The 22,352-nt window shown below is 48.7% G+C and overlaps 1 protein-coding gene across 1 annotated transcript in view; it reads right to left on the reverse strand.

The window, feature by feature from the left end:
• LOC146865704 (uncharacterized) overlaps window positions 1–22,352 on the reverse strand; it is a 632,622-nt gene that overhangs the window by 301,757 nt on the left and 308,513 nt on the right. The window contains exon 6 of the mRNA XM_085640187.1: window positions 9,532–9,642. Coding sequence (XP_085496313.1) covers window positions 9,532–9,642 — 111 coding nt within the window. The remainder of the gene's footprint in view (window positions 1–9,531; window positions 9,643–22,352) is intronic.

Raw genomic sequence — 22,352 nt, forward strand, 5'->3', positions numbered from 1 at the left:
TAGAAAGACACAACTACAAATGGAGAAAGTAATGTGAATCTGTATCTACATTAGTAACTACTAACCAGTGGGAATACTACTTGTGCAGATTTCTAGGACTGCTACGTCGATGCACGTGAATCTTCAGAAAGCTTGAAATGTAGTCAAAATATAGGATGAACCCTATGGCAGTAGGCTTCTGACTTTTTAAAATTTTATTTATGAGGTTTCTGACTTTTTAATGAAGGTCTTTGTCAGTCAGACTCAGTTAAGCATGCTTTTTCCACTGGTGACAGATGATTCTCTTTGGAAACCCAGTATTAATAACTATGCAATGATGTAGTTCATGCTTGCTAGCTCTTACTTAAATCCTCTTTATGATTGTGGCTTTGGGGAGAAAATTATTTTGCTCATCTCTTATAAAGTCACTCATCTCCCACTCTGGATCTGTCTGCGAGGATTCTCCCTACCTGGTATGTAAAGACAATGCAACTGAGAGTGCTGTTTATTTCTCATCACGTGAGAGAAAGCTAGTTACACCTCATATTTCTAGTATTGCTTCTCCTAATTTGTAAGGTGGGCAGGCTAATATTTACTGTGTCTATACCACGTATCTATTTATCTTAAGAATTGCTGAACTCTTTTACTCTGAATGAACAAAAACATTATTAAATGATGATGACTACAAGCAACATTGAGCCTTAAACTCATCATGGTCCTATACTCCAGCACATATGTGGTTATCCACGTGATTAATTCTAAACTTATACCACAAATATAACATTATTTGCACTACTCATGTGTCATACCTCACCTTCATACTCTTTAACCTCCCTATAAAACCTTTGCCTTAAAGTGGTCCCTCACAGTAGGCCCACTAGACTCCAGCTAAATCTCATTGATGAGGCCCAAGTAGGTGGAACCAGGTCTGGGGTTTCTTTTCCTGTCTGGAGGGGACCTCACCTTGTGGTGCGAGCTGTATTATCCTATAAAAGCAAGACCAGAAAGATCTGCATATGGCTTCTCTCGGTCTGGAGTAGCACAATGGGTGGGAGATAGTGGACTGGAAAGCTTCAAATAGTTGGTCCAGCTACTGACAGGTTCCTGAATATAAATAAAGTTATATTCCTTTCAATGAAACTGAAGTGTACCTTTATTATGTCTGAGTACTCTGTCATATTTTACCAGTACCTAAACCTAGACCACCTCTTAGAAAGTCTCAATAATTAAATCAGTTAGGGCCTGATTTAGATCTTGGTAGATGGGATACTCCGTCACAAACATGACAGATGTTCCATTTGCTGTATTACAAGCGTAGTATATCATTTGGCACTTGTGAACTTGTAATACGGTGGGCAGGATATCCGTCACATTTCTGATGGAGTATCCCATCTGCCAAGATCTAAATCTGGCCATCAGCATTATCGTATATACTGGTTCACAGAATAAATATATCTAATAACAACTGACTGAAAACAATGACATTCATGTTCTATCCAAATTTACAAAATCCACTATCTTTGAGCCACATTTATTAAGATTTGATCTAGTGTGTTTTTGTTGATGCCCATTTTCTCCATGATGTGTCACAGGCCTGGTATAAATGAATAAGCAAATAGAAATTTCATATATTTTGTGATGTAATTTTAATTTTAATCAGAGATGAAGTTCCACTTATTTAGTGCTTTCAAACGTCTGAGGAAATATGACAAGGAAATTCATCCAATTGCTTACATGGCAATAAAAATTGGATGCAGCTCAGCTGGAAGAGCAGACCTAAATGATACCAGATATAGGGGCATATTCTCAAGGAACTATCGCTGAGTTACCGGCACTTTAGCGCAGCCAAAGTCGCGATAAATGTATCGCCCCATTGACAAGCCGGTGCTAACAGCCGATACCACCATATTCCCTGCGAAAGCAGCCGCAAAAAACGTCGCCACAGATGACCCCGGGAATTATCGCTAATGAGATGCAGAATAGGCGTTCCCGAACAAAAAGCCGCAACAACACCACACCTCAACATTCTCAACGACCAGACAGATCAGTGATAAGACCACAAAGCATGCGATAAGGTGCGTTAGCAGCAGGCAATTAACACCTGCTCTGACCTAGTGCAAAGCTGGACGACAACCTGCACCTCAAAGGGAGCCCTGCCCACAGCCAGCCGCACCTGAAGAACAACAGATGCCATGGAGCTAATCATCATGCAGCTCGGAGCCCCAACAGGGCCACAACACCCACCTCTACCACCTCCAGGACCACCACCCTCCCCGGATTCCTCTCGCACATTGCCTCCGGAGCACCACAGAGGCAGCGCAGACAAAGACAGCGGACCTTAAGGAAACGCACTAGTCTCACAGACTGAACACCAGAGTATGTCATTGCCCACTACAGGCTCAAAAGGACAACCATCCTCCGCATCCTGAATAACACTGCCCACAGGCTGACAGTACCAACACAGCGGAAAACCAACATTCATCCGCAGTCAAAGCTGCTGGCTGTGCTGCACCTGTTGGACAACGGTACCTCCCAAGTAACAACCGCCAGAGTCAGAGGAGTCCCACAGCCAGCCCCATCCAAGTTACACACACCTGTCCTGGATGCCATCATCACCCTCGTACCCCAGTACCCATACGTCCCCCACAATGCGCAGGAACAGCTGAAGACCAAGCAAGGACTATACGCCATAGCTGGAGTCCCACACGTGTCATGTGCAATCGACTGCACACAAGGCCTACTTGTGCCCCCTGACGACACTGCACACAATTACCGCAACACAAAGCACACGCATTCCATCAATGTGCAGGCAATAGTGGACCACCGGGGACTCTTCACCAAAGTCATATCCAACTACCCAGGCAGTGTGCCTGAGCCATGTGAATGTCCACAATGCCAAGTGTGGTGGAGATGCGCTGGACAGACTGCAGTATGCCGACCATAGACATATCCATGTCCTCATGCACTGCTGGTCCTTGGACTGCAGTGGACAGTAGACGCAACCATTTGACCCCAGCCAGTGGGGAAGATCACGGAAATGAGCTAATGGCGTACCCCCTGCAAGCATGTGTGGAGTGGGATAGCCCTGCGTATGCCAGGCCAGCGTAGGGATGTGAATAAATAGCACATAGCCCTGGGCGTGGTTCTCATCCGAAATGCCCATCGTGTCTGCCAGGGCGGCGCCTCCCACCCCACCACAAGGCTGATGCCGTTGCTGTGAGGGGTGTGGCCTGTGATCCAGTGCACCTGCTGCACCCCAGAACGCTGTGCCCCTAATCCCTCATGCCCACCCCTGCGCAGCCAGGCCTCACTGTTCACCTGCCGACACCGGCGTGTGTCAAAGAGGGCCCACCACATGCCGGTGCAAGCTCCAAACCCGAGGTCCGCGACCGTGGCTGGCCTCCTCAGACTATCACAGCCTCTGCGACACAGCCTCCTTTATTGTTGAAGTACTCTACTGCAGCCTCCGGCCTACACAATGGACAAGTAGGTCACACATTTGGAACTGAGTCTTGAATTATGCTATGGCAGAGTACACACATCATGGCAGAATTCATATCAGTATACTCCCTTCGATGTGGTGCCACCAACTCTGTGCATGCCGTTCTTACGACACCTGTCTGTTGTCCCATGCTGACCACTCCCTACGGACTACACTGTGGTCGAGTAAGTCACACATTGGGGACTGAGTCTTGATTACGCAATGGCCCAGTACATATCATTGTACGCAAGGCGACGAGTAAGAGGAAGATGCGGTTCATTCCGGAGTAGAAAAGGATCCTCGTTACGGAGGTGATCTAACACTGCCGACAACTGCTCTGGTGTCACTAACTCTGTGCCACACGGGCCAATGACACATGGCTGTGGGCCCCTGCTGACCACTGCCATCGGCCTACACTGCAGTCAAGTAGGTCACACATGTGGAACTGAGTCTTAATTATACAATGTCCAAGTACACATATCAATGCTGAGTTTAAATCAGTATACTCCCTTTGATGTGGTTATACAAAGTATGTGAATGGCATCCCAAACACACGTGGCTGTGGGCCCTTGATGACTACGTCTTCGGCCTACTCTGCGGTACAGCAGGCCTCACACCAATCCAATCCAGTCTGTACCAGGCATGACACGGCATTGTCGCTGACTGAACACCCGCTCAGCTCTTGTGCTTCCACCACCGTCAACCATAAGTCACCCCCACATGCCATTTCAACGTTGTGTGTTAGAGTTCCAGGAGGAGCTCCCTGAACAGCGGCTGGCTCGTGCTGATGGCTGCCTCTGGCCTACACTGCGGTAGAGTAGGTCACACTTTCAGAACTCAGTCTTGATTTATATATGGCAGACTTGATGTCACTGTACTGGCCTCATCGCAGACTGCATACGCTTTCAGCTCTAGTTCCACTAAGTCTGTACCCCGACATCCATGGACACTTTGTGGTTGAACTTTGGTGGCGAATGAGTCCATGGACTGGGGGTTGTCGTCATCATCATGCTGCTTCCGGATAGCTTCTACCCTCTGCATCATGCCCTGGAGGACAGCTTCCACTGTGCCCCTCATCCCTCCGGCACATACACCTTGGACATCGATGAAGACCCGCTCAGCTTGCGTGGCCCTACCTCACTGCACCGCAAGTCACCGTCCCGTGGCGGGGTGCCTGTGCCAGCCGCAGTGCATCCGGGGCCAATTACTCTGTGCAGCTCAAGTCAGGGACCCTGTCTGCTGAGATATTGGATGGCCTCTGAGACAATTGCCTTGGGTCATCAACGCCATGTGTCTGTGGCCCTGCGCTGTCCCCTGCCTCCTGACTCACTTGCGGTCCACCAGGGCTCACACATCACATCGAGTCCTGACCGGCCCGGACGTCGCATCACCGCAGGAGGCTCACCACCGCAAGGACCACCTCCAAACGCCGAATGCCTGATTCAAAATTGCCTCACTGCCAGACTGTCAGATTTGCTCACACCTGTCGTGTATGCCATCATATGCCTGATGACCTGCTCAGCACTACAGGTGCCACTAACTCAGTGCACCACTACTCATTGACACTTCAGTTTTATCATTGGGTGACCTCTGAACTGGCACCGGCTACCACCATGATGCTCCGCAGTTGTCTCTGTGATGCTGGTATTTTATGTTTCCATTTTATTTGGGATCACTATTGTAGTTGTTGCCACCACCAACCACTTCTTGCGGGCTGGCCTACACTCACCCCACACACATCCAGCACAGGCGTCACTGTACATGTGACCCTGCCAATAAAGGTGCCGGGCACACGTGCCCGTAGCCAGGCCCTCTAACTATCTGCGTGTGTCTGTGTGGTCGTCATGTATGCATGAGGGTCCCGGGCCCTGCAACTTTACATTGCGCTGTGTACAGCGGACGCAAACAATTCCCCGCTGGCAGCGGGTAAGATCTTGGACATGTAGCTTTGTCATCACCCACTCAAGACATAAGAGGTGTGGACTGGGCCGTCATATGGAGGTCCGGCATGGGTGTGTGATGGATGATTCCGTGGATCTGGGCGTGGTTCGTCACAGGACATGTGCAGATGCAAGTGTCTCTGTGGCAGTGTGGGTCTCCTTTGTGGGGTGTAGGTGTTCCCTGATAGGACTTGGACACCCACGTATGTGGTCCAGGTTGGCTTCCATGGGCTCTGACCCCACCCACACCTGTTCGGCCACCGCTGTTTGGTATTCTGACACCTGGCATTGAAATGCGATGTGTGCCTCGGTGGTGTGTCGGTAGCCAGCCGTGGTGGGGGGTGCTTCCTGCTGTGTGGTCTGTGCAGGGACTGGGGTCTCCTCTATGTGGCTTGACTGCCCTGCTCCTGGGGGTGGGTTGCCACGGATGGCCATGAGTTGTTGTGGGGCGTCGGTGTCGGAAGTGTGTTGGTCCTCTCCAGCATCACTGATGGGTTGTCTGGTCTGCTCTGCTGAAGGTGTTGTTTTTCCATCTGCAATGTGAAGTAGGGATGCATGTTGACAATGTTTTGACATGTATGTTTGCGCATTGTGATTGATTACATGCGGACTGTATGTCAATGTACATTGTGACTGTTAGTGAGGTGCTTGAATTTGAGGTGGGACAGTGGACATTTGGACTACATTACGGATGTGAACTTGTACATGTACATTTCTATCTCACAGATTCCTGCTATGTTATATGTGATTGGTCTGTTTCTGCGCTTGGGCGGACCCAGTTGTGCCCTCTGTTCGGCAGTGTCTTTGTTGCACTTTGTCGTAGGATGTGCTGTGATTGCTATGTGTGTGTGCTGCAGTAGGCCACGGGGATCAGGGCCATGCTCCTGGGTCATTGTGGGTGTGCAGTGTGCTACACATCATTGTACATGTATGCCATTGTGCCCATCTCCCCCCGTGCCCCCAGTCCCTGGTCGTTGCTCACCCTGTTGATGTTGTGTCAGGTCCTGTTGTGCTGTGTCCGTACTCCCGACTCCTTGCACCGTCTCCGCAATGATGACTGTGGCCTCCATTTCCTCCAGCTCCTCCAGTGGTGCAGGACTCCCACCTACTAAAACTTATGAAGTGAGAAAAGTTTCTCACTTCTTGGAGGGCTGAGAGGAACTCACGAGGGGAGTGCACCCTCCTGTGTGTTAACACTGTTGCACAAAAAGTATTCTCCTAGTTGTTGATCCGGCGGTCCCGGATACATTTAATGCCTAAACCTGAGTTGACACTGGTGGAATGTCCCTACGTTAAGCTCAGAATAGTTCATCACCAATAGGTGAGGAAGGAGGCAACTCCTTTTGTTTTACATTCTCTCACACACCCTAGTGGTGTCATGCTTCATCATCGAGACACGCTGACGCCTAGAAGTCAGGGTGGGTTCGACCATGTCTAAGGGAGCTATTAAAAGATTTTTTGGACCAGAGGGGGATGAAGATTAAAAATCCTCTGTCAGATCCCAGTTTCCCTTTATTCTTGGATCTGGCAGGAATATTTAAAAGAAAAAGGATTAGGGTCGTGTGGGATATTATGGTCCTAAGACCCTACTGCCAACATGATTCAGTCCACTGGTGCCCCATAAAGGGTGCTGGACTTTCTTCAGGGCACCTACAGGACTACCGAACCCATATTTGGTGGTCCGTGGACTGCTAGATTGGTGTTTCACCCACCGTATTCCAAGTACAGCGGTTGGACCCCTAATGGACTGCTGCTACTGCCAGGATCCTGAATCCTGCGGCAGTGGCACAGTGGTCTGAGGCAGCAATATGCTGGTGGTGCCGCTGTGGCTCAGCCAAGCACATTACAGTTGCCTTACTGCGATCCTTTCCATGGTGGTGAACCCCACCATGGTAAAGATGGTGGTGAGGCAAATCAGAGGTCCTATACAGTGCCCCTTGATGCCTCTGTATTTTTGCACCCCCTGTTCCTGCACAGAAAGAAATGATCAACATTGTGCATTACTGTCCGTGCAGGAACGGGCTGAGGCAATCCTACAGCGGTGCCTTTCTAATGCTTGCCTATGAGCCTTAGAAAGGCACTGACGTGGGATCGCCCGCCAGGATTATACATGTAATCTACCGGGTGGTCAGACTACTGGTTTGGGGGTCTCGCAGGGGGGTGCTGGCGTGGCAGTCCACAGTTAGACTGCCACATTTTTTATCAGGCCCTAAGTAATCTGGTTAAAATAAAGATTTTGGCAAGCCTAAAGATCAACTAGCCTAAAACCTGTCTTTTTCCTTAGTGAAAAACTCTTGCCCTGGCCAGTTAAACAAAAATTACCCAGTTGTTGCCTGGGAGTCGCACACATTCCACTACTTTTGTATAAAAAACATGTCATGAAAATAGATATAGAGTGGAAAGAAATGTGGTTGCTGCGATTACTTTTGTGTGCTCATTGATAACCTTTTGAAAAGAAAAAAAACTTCCTCTAGCTATGATTGGATTTGTCGCTGTGGCTAAGATTCTGATGGTGCCTAGGTTGCTTTATTATTTAGCTTATTCACCAGTAACTGTACCTAGAGTTCTCTTAAATGAGTTGGACAGACTCACTTGAACATGAAGAATCATATTCGCAATACAACCAAGGGAGCTAAATACCAGATGAGTTTACCAAGGAATCTCAAACCTTTCCTCCCGCAGGATGAACTTTAAGCAGGCGGTACAATCTCTTTTACTCCCAAGGCTAGACCATGGGAGGGCCACGCTTTATGGTCTTCCTAAACATAGCCTGGCCCCGCTAAGAGCTTCCATTAATGCTGCAGCTAGATTGATTACCGGTACAAAAAGAAACAATCACATATCCCCAGCCTTGAAAACCCTAAACTGGGTACCTTATGAAGCAAGAATACAGTTCAAGTTTGCCTGCTTGACTCACAAAGCCCTACACTTCAAGACCCTCATTTATCTGGCTCAAAAGCTATAATTATCGGGGGGTTGCAGATCATCACGAAGTGCAAGTTCATTGCTTCTGAAACCACAGATCTTCCACAAAAATTGCCTTGAAGATCTGGAATTCATTTCCACTGAAATTCTGTCGAATCTCATCCACCGCTTCTTTCAAAACAGAAGTGAAAAAAATACTGATGAACAAGTTTCCGCCCTAAAGAGCCATGGCTCTATTGCTTATTTTTATGTCCGCTCTTCTGATGCCATGATTGTTTACTACATTGTTGTACACCTGGGTAGCCTGCGTAGCCATTCTATACACATATTTGTAATCAATCATCTTTTCCATCCACTGTATCCTTACTATCCTAAAAGTGAAGCGCTCTGATACAATCTTGGGTCTTGTTCGTGCTATACAAAACTTTATAAATAAATAAAAAATTAAATGAATTGATTTGGCCAGGGAAAGAGTAGAGCTGGGCTGACTAAACTGAAATCTCGATGGATAAGGGAGGATTGAGAGCTTCTAGTATGGAGTTAAATTATTTAGCAGCACAGCTACAATGGCTTTCGAGAAGAATAGGATATTGTGGAATCCCCGAAACAGCTGTGAGGCTGCATGAAATATGGCAGCTGCACTGCAAACATTTAACACATTTAGAGGAGCTCCATGATGGTGACTCCTCTGGAAGCATAGTGATCTACAGGCCTGTGGAGAGATTTAAATCTGGTGAGACCGGATTTATTACCTCCAGATTACTGGTGGACTGCAGTTTGCCGGTCAATCTCTATATCTGGCCCTTGGATCTTGAGGTTACCCCTTGTTTGTTAGCAGATGGACAAAGGCTTGTTCTGTTATGCAATGGCAGAGCTTTGCCGTGTCATCTGAAGAACTGAATCTGGTTCCACAAGCATTAGCCATGCAAATAGTGTAAATTCCTCTGATAAGCATGTGAAATTAAATGAGAGCCACATGGGACAATTCTCATTAATTTACATTAAAAAGAGTGCAGGTAGTTGTATAACCTATGAGATAATCTGCTGCTGAGAATGATAAGCTTTCTGTTCTAACATGCGCACATATTCTCAGATACATTTGGTTTCATTCAAATTTGTTGTATGACTTATAGCTAGGGCTAATCCACAATTTTAGAGTTTGTATTAAAGCAATGAAGATGTGTGAATATCCAAACTCATGCTTACCTTGCCGTGCAAGGGCTGCCGCCTCCGAGTGTGCAATGCTGGTGACATCTGTTCCATTCACAGCCATCACTATATCACCAACCTGAAGACCTGCCTCCTCCGCTGCACCATCTACGTCACAGAAGGATATCAATGGTAATTGTTATAGACAGATGCTCCCTTTGGTGAAGAATGTGCTCTACATCATTTTGAACTCTATTTCTGGCTTTCAAGCACAACTGTTTCCAATAGTAAAATGAAACAATTACAGAATTACAGGTGAGTTTTTCTCATTATGGTAATCATTGCATGCATTGATGAGTCGTAATTTGCATGGGACTGTGCACTATTGGCCCTCAAAGAACACAATGCCATTGATCTAATCACAAATGTATCCTCCTTCCCTACTGGCATTCTTGCTTCAATAGTTAAAATCAAGCTCCGCTCTGAGGATTTTCACCATTCCATCTGTAAAAATGTAATAACTTTCTCTTAATTTTTCTTCCTCTGCCATGTCACTCTTCTCTGTTGATGTGTGCACTTCTCTCGCTAGACAGTTACATGTGACCCTCTTGAGTAATACAAATGGAAGGGAGCAAGATACAAAAGATATATAGGGACATAAAGAGAACAGTATTGCAAGAGAAGTGAAATAGAGGAAGAAGGGAGGTAGAGATAGAGATGATGTAGAACAATATCTGAAGTAGACAGAGAAGTTAAGTAAGTAAGAAAGGAATGATTAGGAGTGGTAGAAAGAGGAAGACCTACGTAGAGAAAGAGAGGCAGGGAAATAGATAAGAGGGTTGCAGTAGCCCAAGGGGTGAGGTAGTGAGAGAGAGAGGTAATATAGAACCTAGGAGATTATCTCATCCCTTTGTTTTGTAGAACTTTCCTACTCTGCTCCTTCCTTTAAAACATAATGTTCATTGAACCATGCAAAGAAGATGTTTCTTTTTTACCTTATGCACCTCGATTGATATCTGTTTCTACCAGTCATTCTATCTATTCCCAAAACACCTCTTCGAACTATTTAGCTCCTGTTAATGTATAAGGCATATATAGGGATTCAGAATATAACAAATACCCAATTATCTTTTTGTTTCATGTCACTTTTTACCTAGGCATTTTTGCTACTTCTCTGTACCCACTCTTTTCTTATAATACAGTTGTCTTTCCTTTCATCCAGATCTTCTGTCTGCTGAATTGGTCAGCCTTTCACCAATTTATGCATCCTTGGGTAATATTTTTCCACCCACTATTATGAAAAGTAGATTTTCTCACAAATTATACCACACTGTTTGGGGGTGGGGGGGTCCAATTTCCTGCATTTGAAGCACCTGAATTTGGCATCAAGGTTTGAATTCCTCACATTTTGCTGTACAGCGTTCTTTGTATGGCCTACTTTCCTCATCTCTTCCATCATACACTTCACTTATTTAATTCACATTTCCAGCCCATCTCATTTTCTACTCACAAACATTAATATGTTTAATTGCTTCCACAATAATAATACAATCATTAACATCTGGATACTACAGAAGTAGTTTTTCATGTGAACACAGCAATTAGTCACTGAATATTCAAGCTTGCACGTAGTGGCCATGTTTAATAATCTCACCACATCGTTGCCCACATGTTCATTCTTTCCTTGTAGAGCTGAGAAAAGCTTATATCTCTGTAGCACTGATCCTGTAAAAAGGCTGTACGAATCATTGTACGGAGCGTATAACCCCGTACGACTCGTATCCGGTAAACTTTCCGTACAACCTAGGAAGTACGATTCGTACAGAAAGCCTATTTCCGTACGTTTCGTAGAAAAGCCCGTACGGGTCAAAAAAACATACGATTCTGATCCGGAACAGCTTGTACGCGACGTCCGGACGTATTCAGGCAGCGGTTTCCGGCCCAGCAAGTACGATTCGTCCCTACGTCACTCCGTACGGCTCTTCTTTTTACAGGAGTCAAACACAGCCGGAAAACAGAGTCCGACGCGAACCGCTACGCAACGGAGCCCCGGTACGCGACGTACACGCCATGAACCCCGTCGTACGTGTCATCCCGGTCCTCTTGGCCTACGACCTGGTGCACCGCACCCGACGCACACGCCACAGAAGGTGAGAACAACACCCAGGGGCCAGGGTGGGGGTGAGGGGCAGGAAACAAACCCCATACTCAAAGCCAAACCTATAATATGGAGGCCATACATTACCACCAGGGTCTGGTCACTTGGGGGGGCGTGGCCAGCAACCCCTGTGTACCACAACAACGGAAGTGGCCGTGTACGGTGCGTTGCACACGTACCCCTCCGGGACCATTAGAACAGTGATATGGACCGTACACACGCAATGAATGCGTGGGTACGGTGCGTACCACACATACCCCTACTGCACTGTAGAACTGTGATACGGACCGTACACATGCAATGAATGCGTGGGTACGGTGCGTGTCACACCTACCCCTACGGCACAGTAGAACTGTGATACGGACCGTACACACGCAATGAATGCGTGGGTACGGTGCGTGTCACACGTACCCATACGGCACCATTAGAACAGTGATGAGGACCGTACACACGCAATGAATGCGTGGGTACGGTGCGTACCACACATACCCCTATGACACCATTAGAACAGTGATACGGACCGTACACACGCAATGAATGCGTGGGTACGGTGTGTACCACACGTACCCCTACAGCACAGTAGAACTGTGATACGGACCGTACACACACAATTAATGCGTGGGTACGGTGCATACCACACGTACCCCTACGGCACAGTAGAACTGTGATACCGACCATACACACACAATGAATGTGTGGGTACGGTGCGTACCACACGTACCCCTACGACACCATTAGACCAGTGATACGGACCGTACACATGCAATGAATGCATGGGTATGGTGCGTGTCACACGTAACCCGTTATGGCACCAGTACATTTGGGATACGAGGCGTACACATGCCAGGAATGTGGGCTTAGAGGACTGGCCCAGCATGTTACCTTCATATTGGTGTGTGTGTAGGTCCAGGCCAGCAGTGTACTGCTCCAAGGGGGTGCGTGGGTGGGTGCATATGACTCCCAGCAGTGGCCTGCAATATGAGGGGTGGGTGCATATGACTCCTAGCAGTGGAAAGAGATATGAGGGGTGGGTGCATATGACTAGCAGCAGTGGCCTGCAATATGAGGGGTGGGTGCATATGACTTCCAGCAGTGTCCAGACATATGAGGGGTGGGTGCATATGACTACCAGCAGTGTTCAGACATATGAGGGGTGGGTGCATATGACTACCAGCAGTGGTCAGAGATATGAGGGGTGGGTGCATATGACTCCCAGCAGTGGACAGAGATATGAGGGGTGGGTGCATATGACTCCCAGCAGTGGCCTGCAATATGAGGGGTGGGTGCATATGACTCCCAGCAGTGTCCAGACATATGAGGGGTGGGTGCATATGACTCCCAGCAGTGTCCAGACATATGAGGGGTGGGTGCATATAACTACCAGCAGTGGTCACAGATATGAGGGGTGGGTGCATATGACTCCCAGCAGTGGACAGAGATATGAGGGGTGGGTGCATATGACTCCCAGCAGTGGCCTGCAATATGAGGGGTGGGTGCATATGACTCCCAGCAGTGTCCAGACATATGAGGGGTGGGTGCATATGACTACCAGCAGTGGTCAGAGATATGAGGGGTGGGTGCATATGACTTCCAGCAGTGGACAGAGATATTAGGGGTAGGTGCATATGACTACCAGCAGTGGCCTTCAATATGAGGGATGGGTGCATATGACTCCTAGCAGTGGACAGAGATATGAGGGGTGGGTGCATATGACTACCAGCAGTGGCCTGCAATATGAGGGGTGGGTGCATATGACTCCTAGCAGTGGACAGAGATATGAGGGGTGGGTGCATATGACTACCAGCAGTGGCCTGCAATATGAGGGGTGGGTGCATATGACTCCCAGCAGTGTCCAGACATATGAGGGGTGGGTGCATATGACTACCAGCAGTGTCCAGAAATATGAGGGGTGGGTGCATATGACTCGCAGCAGTGTCCAGACTTATGAGGGGTTGGTGCATATGACTACCAGCAGTGGACAGAGATATGAGGGGTGGGTGCATATGACTCCCAGCAGTGGCCTGCAATATGAGGGGTGGGTGCATATGACGCCCAGCAGTGTCCAGACATATGAGGGGTGGGTGCATATGACTCCCTGCAGTGTCCAGACATATGAGGGGTGGGTGCACATGGCTACCAGCATTGGTCAGAGATATGAGGGTTGGGTGCATAGGATTCCCAGCTGTGGACAGAGATTTGAGGGGTGGGTGCATATGACTCCCAGCAGTGGCCTGCAATATGAGGGGTGGGTGCATATGACTCCCAGCAGTGTCCAGACATATGAGGGGTGGGTGCATATGACTATCAGCAGTGTCCAGACATATGAGGGGTGGGTGACAGAGGACTCCCAGCAGTGGCCTGCAATATGAGGGGTGGGTGCAGAGGACTCCCAGCAGTGTCCAGACATATGAGGGGTGGGTGCATATGACTCCCAGCAGTGTCCAGACATATGAGGGGTGGGTGCATATGACTACCAGCAGTGTCCAGACATATGAGGGGTGGGTGACAGAGGACTCCCAGCAGTGGCCTGCAATATGAGGGGTGGGTGCAGAGGACTCCCAGCAGTGTCCAGACATATGAGGGGTGGGTGCATATGACTACCAGCAGCGTCCAGAAATATGAGGGGTGGGTGCATATGACTACCAGCAGTGGCCTGCAATATGAGGGGTGGGTGTAGAGGACTCCCAGCAGTGTCCAGACCTATGAGGGGTGGGTGCAGAGGACTCCCAGCAGTGGACCGAGATATGGGGGTGTACATCATCATCAGATGACCACACCTACATGGTGGTATGGACGCATCCCTAACTTTGGACTATGATTTTAGTGCTATTACAACACATCACTGACAGCAGGGTCCCACTCCCAGGACGATGGATGTCTGTCACACACTGCATGACACACCACATGTGGGTGTGAGGACATATAACACATGCATACCCACCCATGGCAGATGCAGCACAATACACACCCTGATTTCATGTCAACAGACTGTATAGTCATGTAACTGCATACAAAACTAAGATAGCCAAAGTGAACGCACACTGTCACGCACATCCCAGGAGTGTTAGGAATGTACAGGTGCTGGTCCAGCCACCAAGATGTTGTCTCTCATGTGAGGAATAGGGTTCAATTCCACCAGATACAATGCCCACAATTGTGAGTCAGGTGCCCAAATACCCTGCATAACAAGTACCATTTGTGTGGTAGGCCGTGATTACACACATGCATAGTGCTGAAATGGGCCATTTTGTCCCTGAAGGCATTCCTACATACCCAAAACACAAGTACAGTGACTAGCAAGGATGGCACAGACGATGCAGCAGGAGACATCGGTGAGCAGGCATGGCCATTGTTGAAGGGATCCGTCACCAACAAAGGAAATGTGGACACAGGTCAGCACAACAATTGTGCAACTGTTTGCAGGGAAGATGTCAGGTGCCACAGAGGAGGGAACACTCCTTGGGACAATGTCTCCAAACTAAATGAACACACACTACCAATGATTCTTTGCAGAGACATTGTGATGGCACACAGATACCATGGTCCATCTCATGACCATCATACAAAAACATTTCTCAGAACCCTAACACATTACCAGAACACCAACTCCCGGAGCCTCATCACCAACATCAAGTACCTGAAATGCAATAGTGTTGAAAGTAAAAGAAAAGGCTTTATTCGGCACCAAAAATAAATAAATTTAAAAGATACTATGTACAAAGGCCAATGGCCAGTCCATTTCTCAAGTCCAAGAGTGGACGTAGGGGACGGCGTCCACCCCTACCTTGCCTGCACTAAGGAACCTCAAGGTTTGTCGACCGGGGGGGGGGGGGGCATCATCTGTGGCAGGACCAGGCACCGCAGGGACATGAGGGGGAGGGGTAGGTGTGGTGGGTGCAGGGGTGGACGTCACCACCACAGGGAGTGGGGCAGCGCCAAAGGTGGAGGTGAGCTTGGCGCTGCACACTGCTGCTAGGGCCTCCATCCTAACCCCTGCACCTGAAGATACCCCAGGGCCAACGGAGGGTGTGGTGGGTGAGGGATGGGGTGCAGCGCTCTTAAGGGAAGGGGTGGACATGGTGGGGGACTCAACTCCCGTGCCCGGGGACTTCCTCGCCCGCTTGTGGGGTGGTGGCTCAGTGGGGGCGAGGTCCAGCTCAACCATATAGGTCTCCTTAGGTGAGAGTTTGGCAGGGGAGCTAAGGGGAGTGGTTTTGGAGGAACAGGGTTGTGAGGACTGCGGACTGCGACTGTGGCTGCGTGTATGTCGTCTGCCCCAGCCCCTGTGGGTGTGCCTACATCCCCCTGAGTGTGTGTGCCAGGAGGTGTGCGCTGTGCCTTACTTGGGGGTGTGCTGGATATGTCTGGTGGGGTGCGTGCCCGTGACTGTCTGGGTGTGCGTTGGGCAGGCATGGGAGAGGGCAGTGTCGATGGATCCGGGGACGGAGCGCTGCAGGAGAGAAACTGCTGCCGTCAGGGAAGAGTCCATGGACGGCAGAAACCTGTGTTGGTCAGACATCGTTGCTGACATGCCCTCCATGAACGACACCATCTGTGTGAGCAGTTTAGTGTGTCCATGGAAGACAGTCAGCACCGATGCCTGCCCAACCTGCAACTGCCGCAGTATGTCGACAGACTCTTCACTGAGGGCAGCAGGGGTGACAGGGGCAGGGGGTGCGGTGCCTGGGCTGAAGGAGACATGGGGGGACTCTGCACGGACAGAAGGGACGGGAGCAACTGGGAGGGCAGAGATGTTAATGGAGGAGGCGGGGACAGATGTGGGGATGCTGCCAGTTGGTGTTGCAGCCTCCGCCTCCTCAGGGAGGTCAGCCTCGGACCCGTCGGTGTCATAGCTGCTCTCGCCTCCAGACAGGTCCTCCGACTGACTCCTCTCGCCCTCCGTGACACTGGCTCCTTCTGACTCCCCAGCACTGGTGGCACTGTCGCTGGGTCCCTCCTCCAGGTCCATGCAGGTGTCTCCCTCGGTTGCGGATGATGATGCTGTGGGCAAGGAGAAGAAACCGAAATGCATCAGTCACCTGTATACATCTGACACATGAGCACAAGAAAAATTGGTCACAGTGCATATCAGGCAATGCATCATGAGTAACAGCTAGATAACTCCGCACATATGTAAGCCCTGTACTGCCCAGTTGGTAGACCCACTATGCCACTTGGACATCAGGAAATAAAGAACACAAAAGGCCACAACTTGAATGAGAAATACACTGAGAAGCTAGTGTCTGTGAACCGGTGAGCACAACAATACAATGAAGTCATGCCACCTCTTGTTTAACCTGAAAGAAACAGTAGTGGTGCACCCAATGTAAACTGACACACCTCAATACTCAAGGTGTCACCACACTCAGAGACCTGTAAGTACTTTGGAACACAAAACGAAAAAATGTTGCTACCTTGGGACTCACAATACTTTACACAATCTACATGTTTTGAATGTGCCAATTCGCCATTTCGTGAAAAGAACACTCATGTGCCTGCATGAAATATGTCGCACAAGGCAGTGCACACAAAAGTACATTTACACTGTCATTGAAGAAGCTGTCACCTTTTCTAAGAAGCCATGGTGTTGCAGAAAGTACATATACATGGGCCCACGGAGGTCTTGATGTCTTGAGACTCGTCAGTTTGTATCACCAACAACAAAGGAGTCTCACAAAATCATTAGCACTGTGGGAACATGTATATGGAGAATCTGCAACACCATTTAATTCTAACAGTGGGTTCTTAGAAAATGTGCCAGTGTGTTCCATGAAAGTGGAAATGTCGTTTGGTGTGCACTTCCTTGGGCGACTTTTTTCATGCAGGCACATCAGCGTTCTTAACACAAATCATCAAATTTCCACATTTAAAACATGAAGAACTGTTGACAAGTGCTGTGAGTGCCAAGGTACAATTTTTTAAGAGTAACAACTTGAATTATGTCAGTTGTCACATGGCCATCCGTCACCTGATTACACAGTTGGCTACACATATGACCTACTGCCTGTCATCTTGAGTGGCACACATGTCCACACCCAGGACAATGCATAAGCTAATGGGCCTGCAATTGGGTAGAAAAAAAGCCTAGCTGTACTGTGGGGACACCCTCATGGCAAGCCAGAATGTACACACAGATGTCAGCACACAAAGTCCAAACAGCGTTGCATCTGAACGACACACAGGTGCTCAAAATGTATGAGCAGGAATCATGTTTTTAAAAAACTGACACAGGCTGCAAAGCAGGTAAATTAAGCACTGGCCAGCATCACAGGGGCACTGCACGGTGATTCTTTGTACAGCCAAGTCTCACACACAAGTCAGACCTGGCAATGAAAAATCAGGGTGGCACATGTATGCCTCTACTGCACACCACAACCAATGCCTGAGTCAATGTGATTGATACAGATCAAGAAGTGACACCTCTTATTCAGGGTTACAATAACTGTGCAGGAAAAATAGCTTCATTTACACAACATCACCTCGTGGGGCTGGCAACACATATTTGTGACAAACAACCATCAACAGATTGTTGTGAATAGCCACACAGGCACTGCCCAGTGCGAGTATGCACAAGCAAAATGGTGTATCCCTGTCCAGTGGACACATGTAGCACACATTTGCAAAATACTAACTAGGCCAGGGAACAATGCCACAGAGGCAGACCTATGCTGAACACACAGAGAATGTGCACAGTGTTGGATGACACACATGATTAGGAGGCCAGGGTTTCTCAAGGGACTGTAGTGGGCACACTGCTCCGTGGTCCTGGAATGAGCTGACTGTACCATGTTCAACCGTCATGGCAATATGCATATCTCCCACTCATGCACATCATGTCTGAGGCCACAACATTGGTCATGCATACTGCAAGGGTGTTCAATTGAAAGCTCACACTCCTATGTTGAGAATCATCATCAGTGCCAACAAATATGGACCCCCAACATAGTGAACAGGTCATGGCACAGGCAAGGTACCAACACAAGTCACAGACCACCCTCCCACATGATGCTGAAAGCAATGTGCACTTAGATTTACTGGCACCCTAGATGACCATGTGCAAATGTGATTACACACAGACCAGGGGACACATGTCAAGGAGGGGAAGGGATGAAAAAGAGCACCAGGTGACATTGGGAAACAGAAAATGCACTGCACATATTAACTCTGGGAGTGTATCCAGGCTACAGAGCACTTCCAAAAGCTGGCGACACATAACACGACAAACAGCCATGTACCTACCCCCTCCTTGCTGCAGTCTCTCCTGTAACTGCCTATCGAGCTCAGGGAATACCACCGCCAGGACACGTTTCATGTGGGGGGTCAGGCATCGGCGGCCGCCGTGGGGGCGAGGACTGTCGAGCCTCAGCTGGACCCGAGATATCCGCCAGGTCCAGCACCGGATGTCCTGCCACCTCTTGCGGACCTGTGGCAGCTGCCAACTACGCTCCCCCTCAGATCTCACGGCCCTGACGATGTCTTTCCAGATCACGCCCTTCTCGTAGGCAGTTACCTGTCAGGATGACAAAGTGACACAACATCAATACACCTGCTCCATGTCCCAGAAACACACATTTGAACATCATTGAAATGTTGAACAGGGCATAGGATGCAAACAGGAATTACATCATACACAATAAGAAATTGGCCTGTGTGCAAGCCCCAATGCACTACATGGCATTGAAAGTCAACTGGTTGGCATGAGGGGTGCGAAACACTCACTGATCATGCCACACACTGTGCAGCACATGCAACAGCAGGCTGAAGGGCAGCACGTGCCAAGCAGTCACATGTCCCACTCCACTGACGCACCATCAGCATACTAGACAGACACACCCAAGCACAGATCACTCGCCTGTCATTGACAACAGCGGATACAACCCTCACTCTGCACATGTGCCACTTGCCAGTGGGGATTCACAGGTGTCATGCTAGCCCTGCAAGTCAGACACACAGCACGGCTTACTTGTCACATCAGATGGGTTGATCTGTTGCATCCTCCATGCAGCTGTGGTTCAACACTTCACATAGACACTCATCCACATGACAAGGAACATTCACACACATCACTGTCCATGAGGTCGTACACATCATTTGGACACTCTCACCACAGGGCCACTCAACTCATACACATCTGTGGGTACAGTCACCTGTCACACCGGGGGGACCACTGAATCACCTCAGGACAATAGGAAAAAAAGCCACCAAGGATTTGCCAGGCTGAAAGTGTCATGCACTATGCAGTGAAAGTCACAGTAAGCACAATGCAAGTGAGGAGTGCACACAGGAACTACATCATGCTCTGCATGAGAGACATCAGCATGTCCCCCCCTGGGACCAACTCTAAACAACATTGCATGTCTGTCCCACGTGGACACAATATTGACAGTCACACAACAGGTGCATAGGCAAAGTTAGTGGACTCAGCACTCACCTGCTCCCCTGGTCTCCCATACAGCTTGGTGTACTGTGGGAGGAGGACGTCCAGCAAGGCTTCATTCTCCTCCTGGGTGAATGGCTGGGCCCTCTCCAGAGTACGTGACACGGTCCAGAGGAAGCAGAGACAGCAGCAGTGTGGTCGACTGGAAAGTTGTGCAGGCAAGTGCCCTCTCATGCGTTCTGGCTGCCTTATATCTGTCTTGCTGAGGGGCATTTATTTAGAGGAGTACATAGTTGTTGGTCGCATCCTACGTTTACTCCAATCCCTTTAAACATACACCAATGACTTTAAACATACACCAATGACAGCATTCGCATCGTTCAAATTTTGAGCATCATGTCAAGTCAACAACCACTTTGCAACATTGTATTTTGTGGCCAACTGACTGTTCCAGGACACATGATCGACACTTTTCAACTGAAAACTCTGTCTCCATGACAACCAGCATGCATTTAGGGCCTAATAATTGTCCCTTATGTGTACCCTAAGTAATTTTTAAATCCACACACAGGTACAGTGCGTTTGACACGTACCCCTACGGCACAAGTACAATGGTGAAACGAAGCGTACACACGTGATGCTAGCGGGTGTACGGTGCGTTTCACACATACCCCTATGGCACAAGTACAATGGTGAAACGAAGCGTACACACGCGATGATAGCGGGTGTACGGTGCGTTTGACACGTACCCCTATGGCACAAGTACAATGGTGAAACGAAGCGTACACATGCGATGATAGTGGGTGTACGGTGCGTTTCACACGTACGAGTACGCACTAGTAGTACAGTGCGTTAGATACCTACAGGTACGCAATAGTTCACACGTACGGGTACGCACTAGTAGTAAAGTGCGTTTGACACATACGGGTACGCACTAGTTCACACGTACGGGTACGCACTAGTAGTACAGTGCGTTAGACACTTACGGGTACGCACTAGTTCACATGTACGCGTATGCACTAGTAGTACAGTGCGTTAGACACCTATGGGTACGCACTAGTTCACACGTACGGGTACGCACTAGTAGTACAGTGCGTTAGACACCTACGGGTACGCACTAGTAGTAAAGTGCGCTTGACACGTACGGGTACGCATTTCACACGCTTACAATGGTAATACAGGCGCACACATGCCAGGAATGCATGTGTGTGCCGAGTCACACAAGGATGTCCATCAAGTACTTGTCATTGCATACTGTTATTTGCAGGCCCTAGGTGTGGCAGCCAGTGATATTGCACAGGTCATCTCATCTAGTTGCATAATTGATGTGTGATGACCTGTGGACACATGTCATGTGTGATGGAGCACTATGTGGCACACATCACCTTGACACTTGCCACGTGTGTCTGTAGTCCAACTGTGTCATACACAGCAGCAGTGGGATGCACAGTCATCACCACCCGCACCTGTTTCCTGATGCCAGAGACAGGGACACTCTATCAACTGACATGTCAAGATCTGCGTGCCCCTTTGTGACTATGTCAGGTGTGTGTCATGTGTTCCCATGAGCTTGATGTCAGTGTTCCGTCAACTGCATCTGCTGTTGGTGCATCCAACATGGGTCTGTGTGGAGATGGGCATGGGACACATCTACGCACACCATGCCACATGTGGATTACCACCGCTGTAGGCTCTGTGTGCATCGGACATCATATTTTCCCAATCATACATGTCTGCGTTGTCTCAATGGCTGTGTCTTTCTCTTGTCACGTGTACCCCTTCATCGCAATGTGTTTGATATGTACATTTGACATTCCTTGTGACCTGTGAGTGTGCCTTGCAGTCAGCTGTGTGGATGAGATGACATCCTTCCAATGCAGATATGTGGTTGTGTGTCACTCCGGTGATATCTGTGGCTCTTCACTCAGACTGGCCACCAACTAATTTCAGGGCATGTCATGTAGACTTGACAATCAACAGGTTTATCTGGCTTTTTGTCGGAGTGCCAGCAAGCTGGCATATGTGTCCTGTATGTATTGCACACACCCGACTCCATAGTTACCTGATGTGTATTAGCAGTGTCGCATGTGCTATGTTCATTGACATTGATATTGGCAGACTCTCAATCTTCATTCTTACAAACAATGTCTTGCAGGGCACCGCCTGTCCCAAGACCAATGCCAGACTTGGGTGCCATGAGGGAACGTGCCTGCATCCGACGTTACAGATTCACTCAACAGTTGATTGAGGACTTGACCGACAGGCTGGCACCACACCTCCAACCGCGACACAGTTATCCTACTGCGCTGACCCCAAAGATGAAGGTGATGGCAGCCCTATATT

Source organism: Triturus cristatus, chromosome 2_1 (assembly GCF_964204655.1).
Source record: "Triturus cristatus chromosome 2_1, aTriCri1.1, whole genome shotgun sequence".
NCBI lineage: Eukaryota > Metazoa > Chordata > Amphibia > Caudata > Salamandridae > Triturus > Triturus cristatus.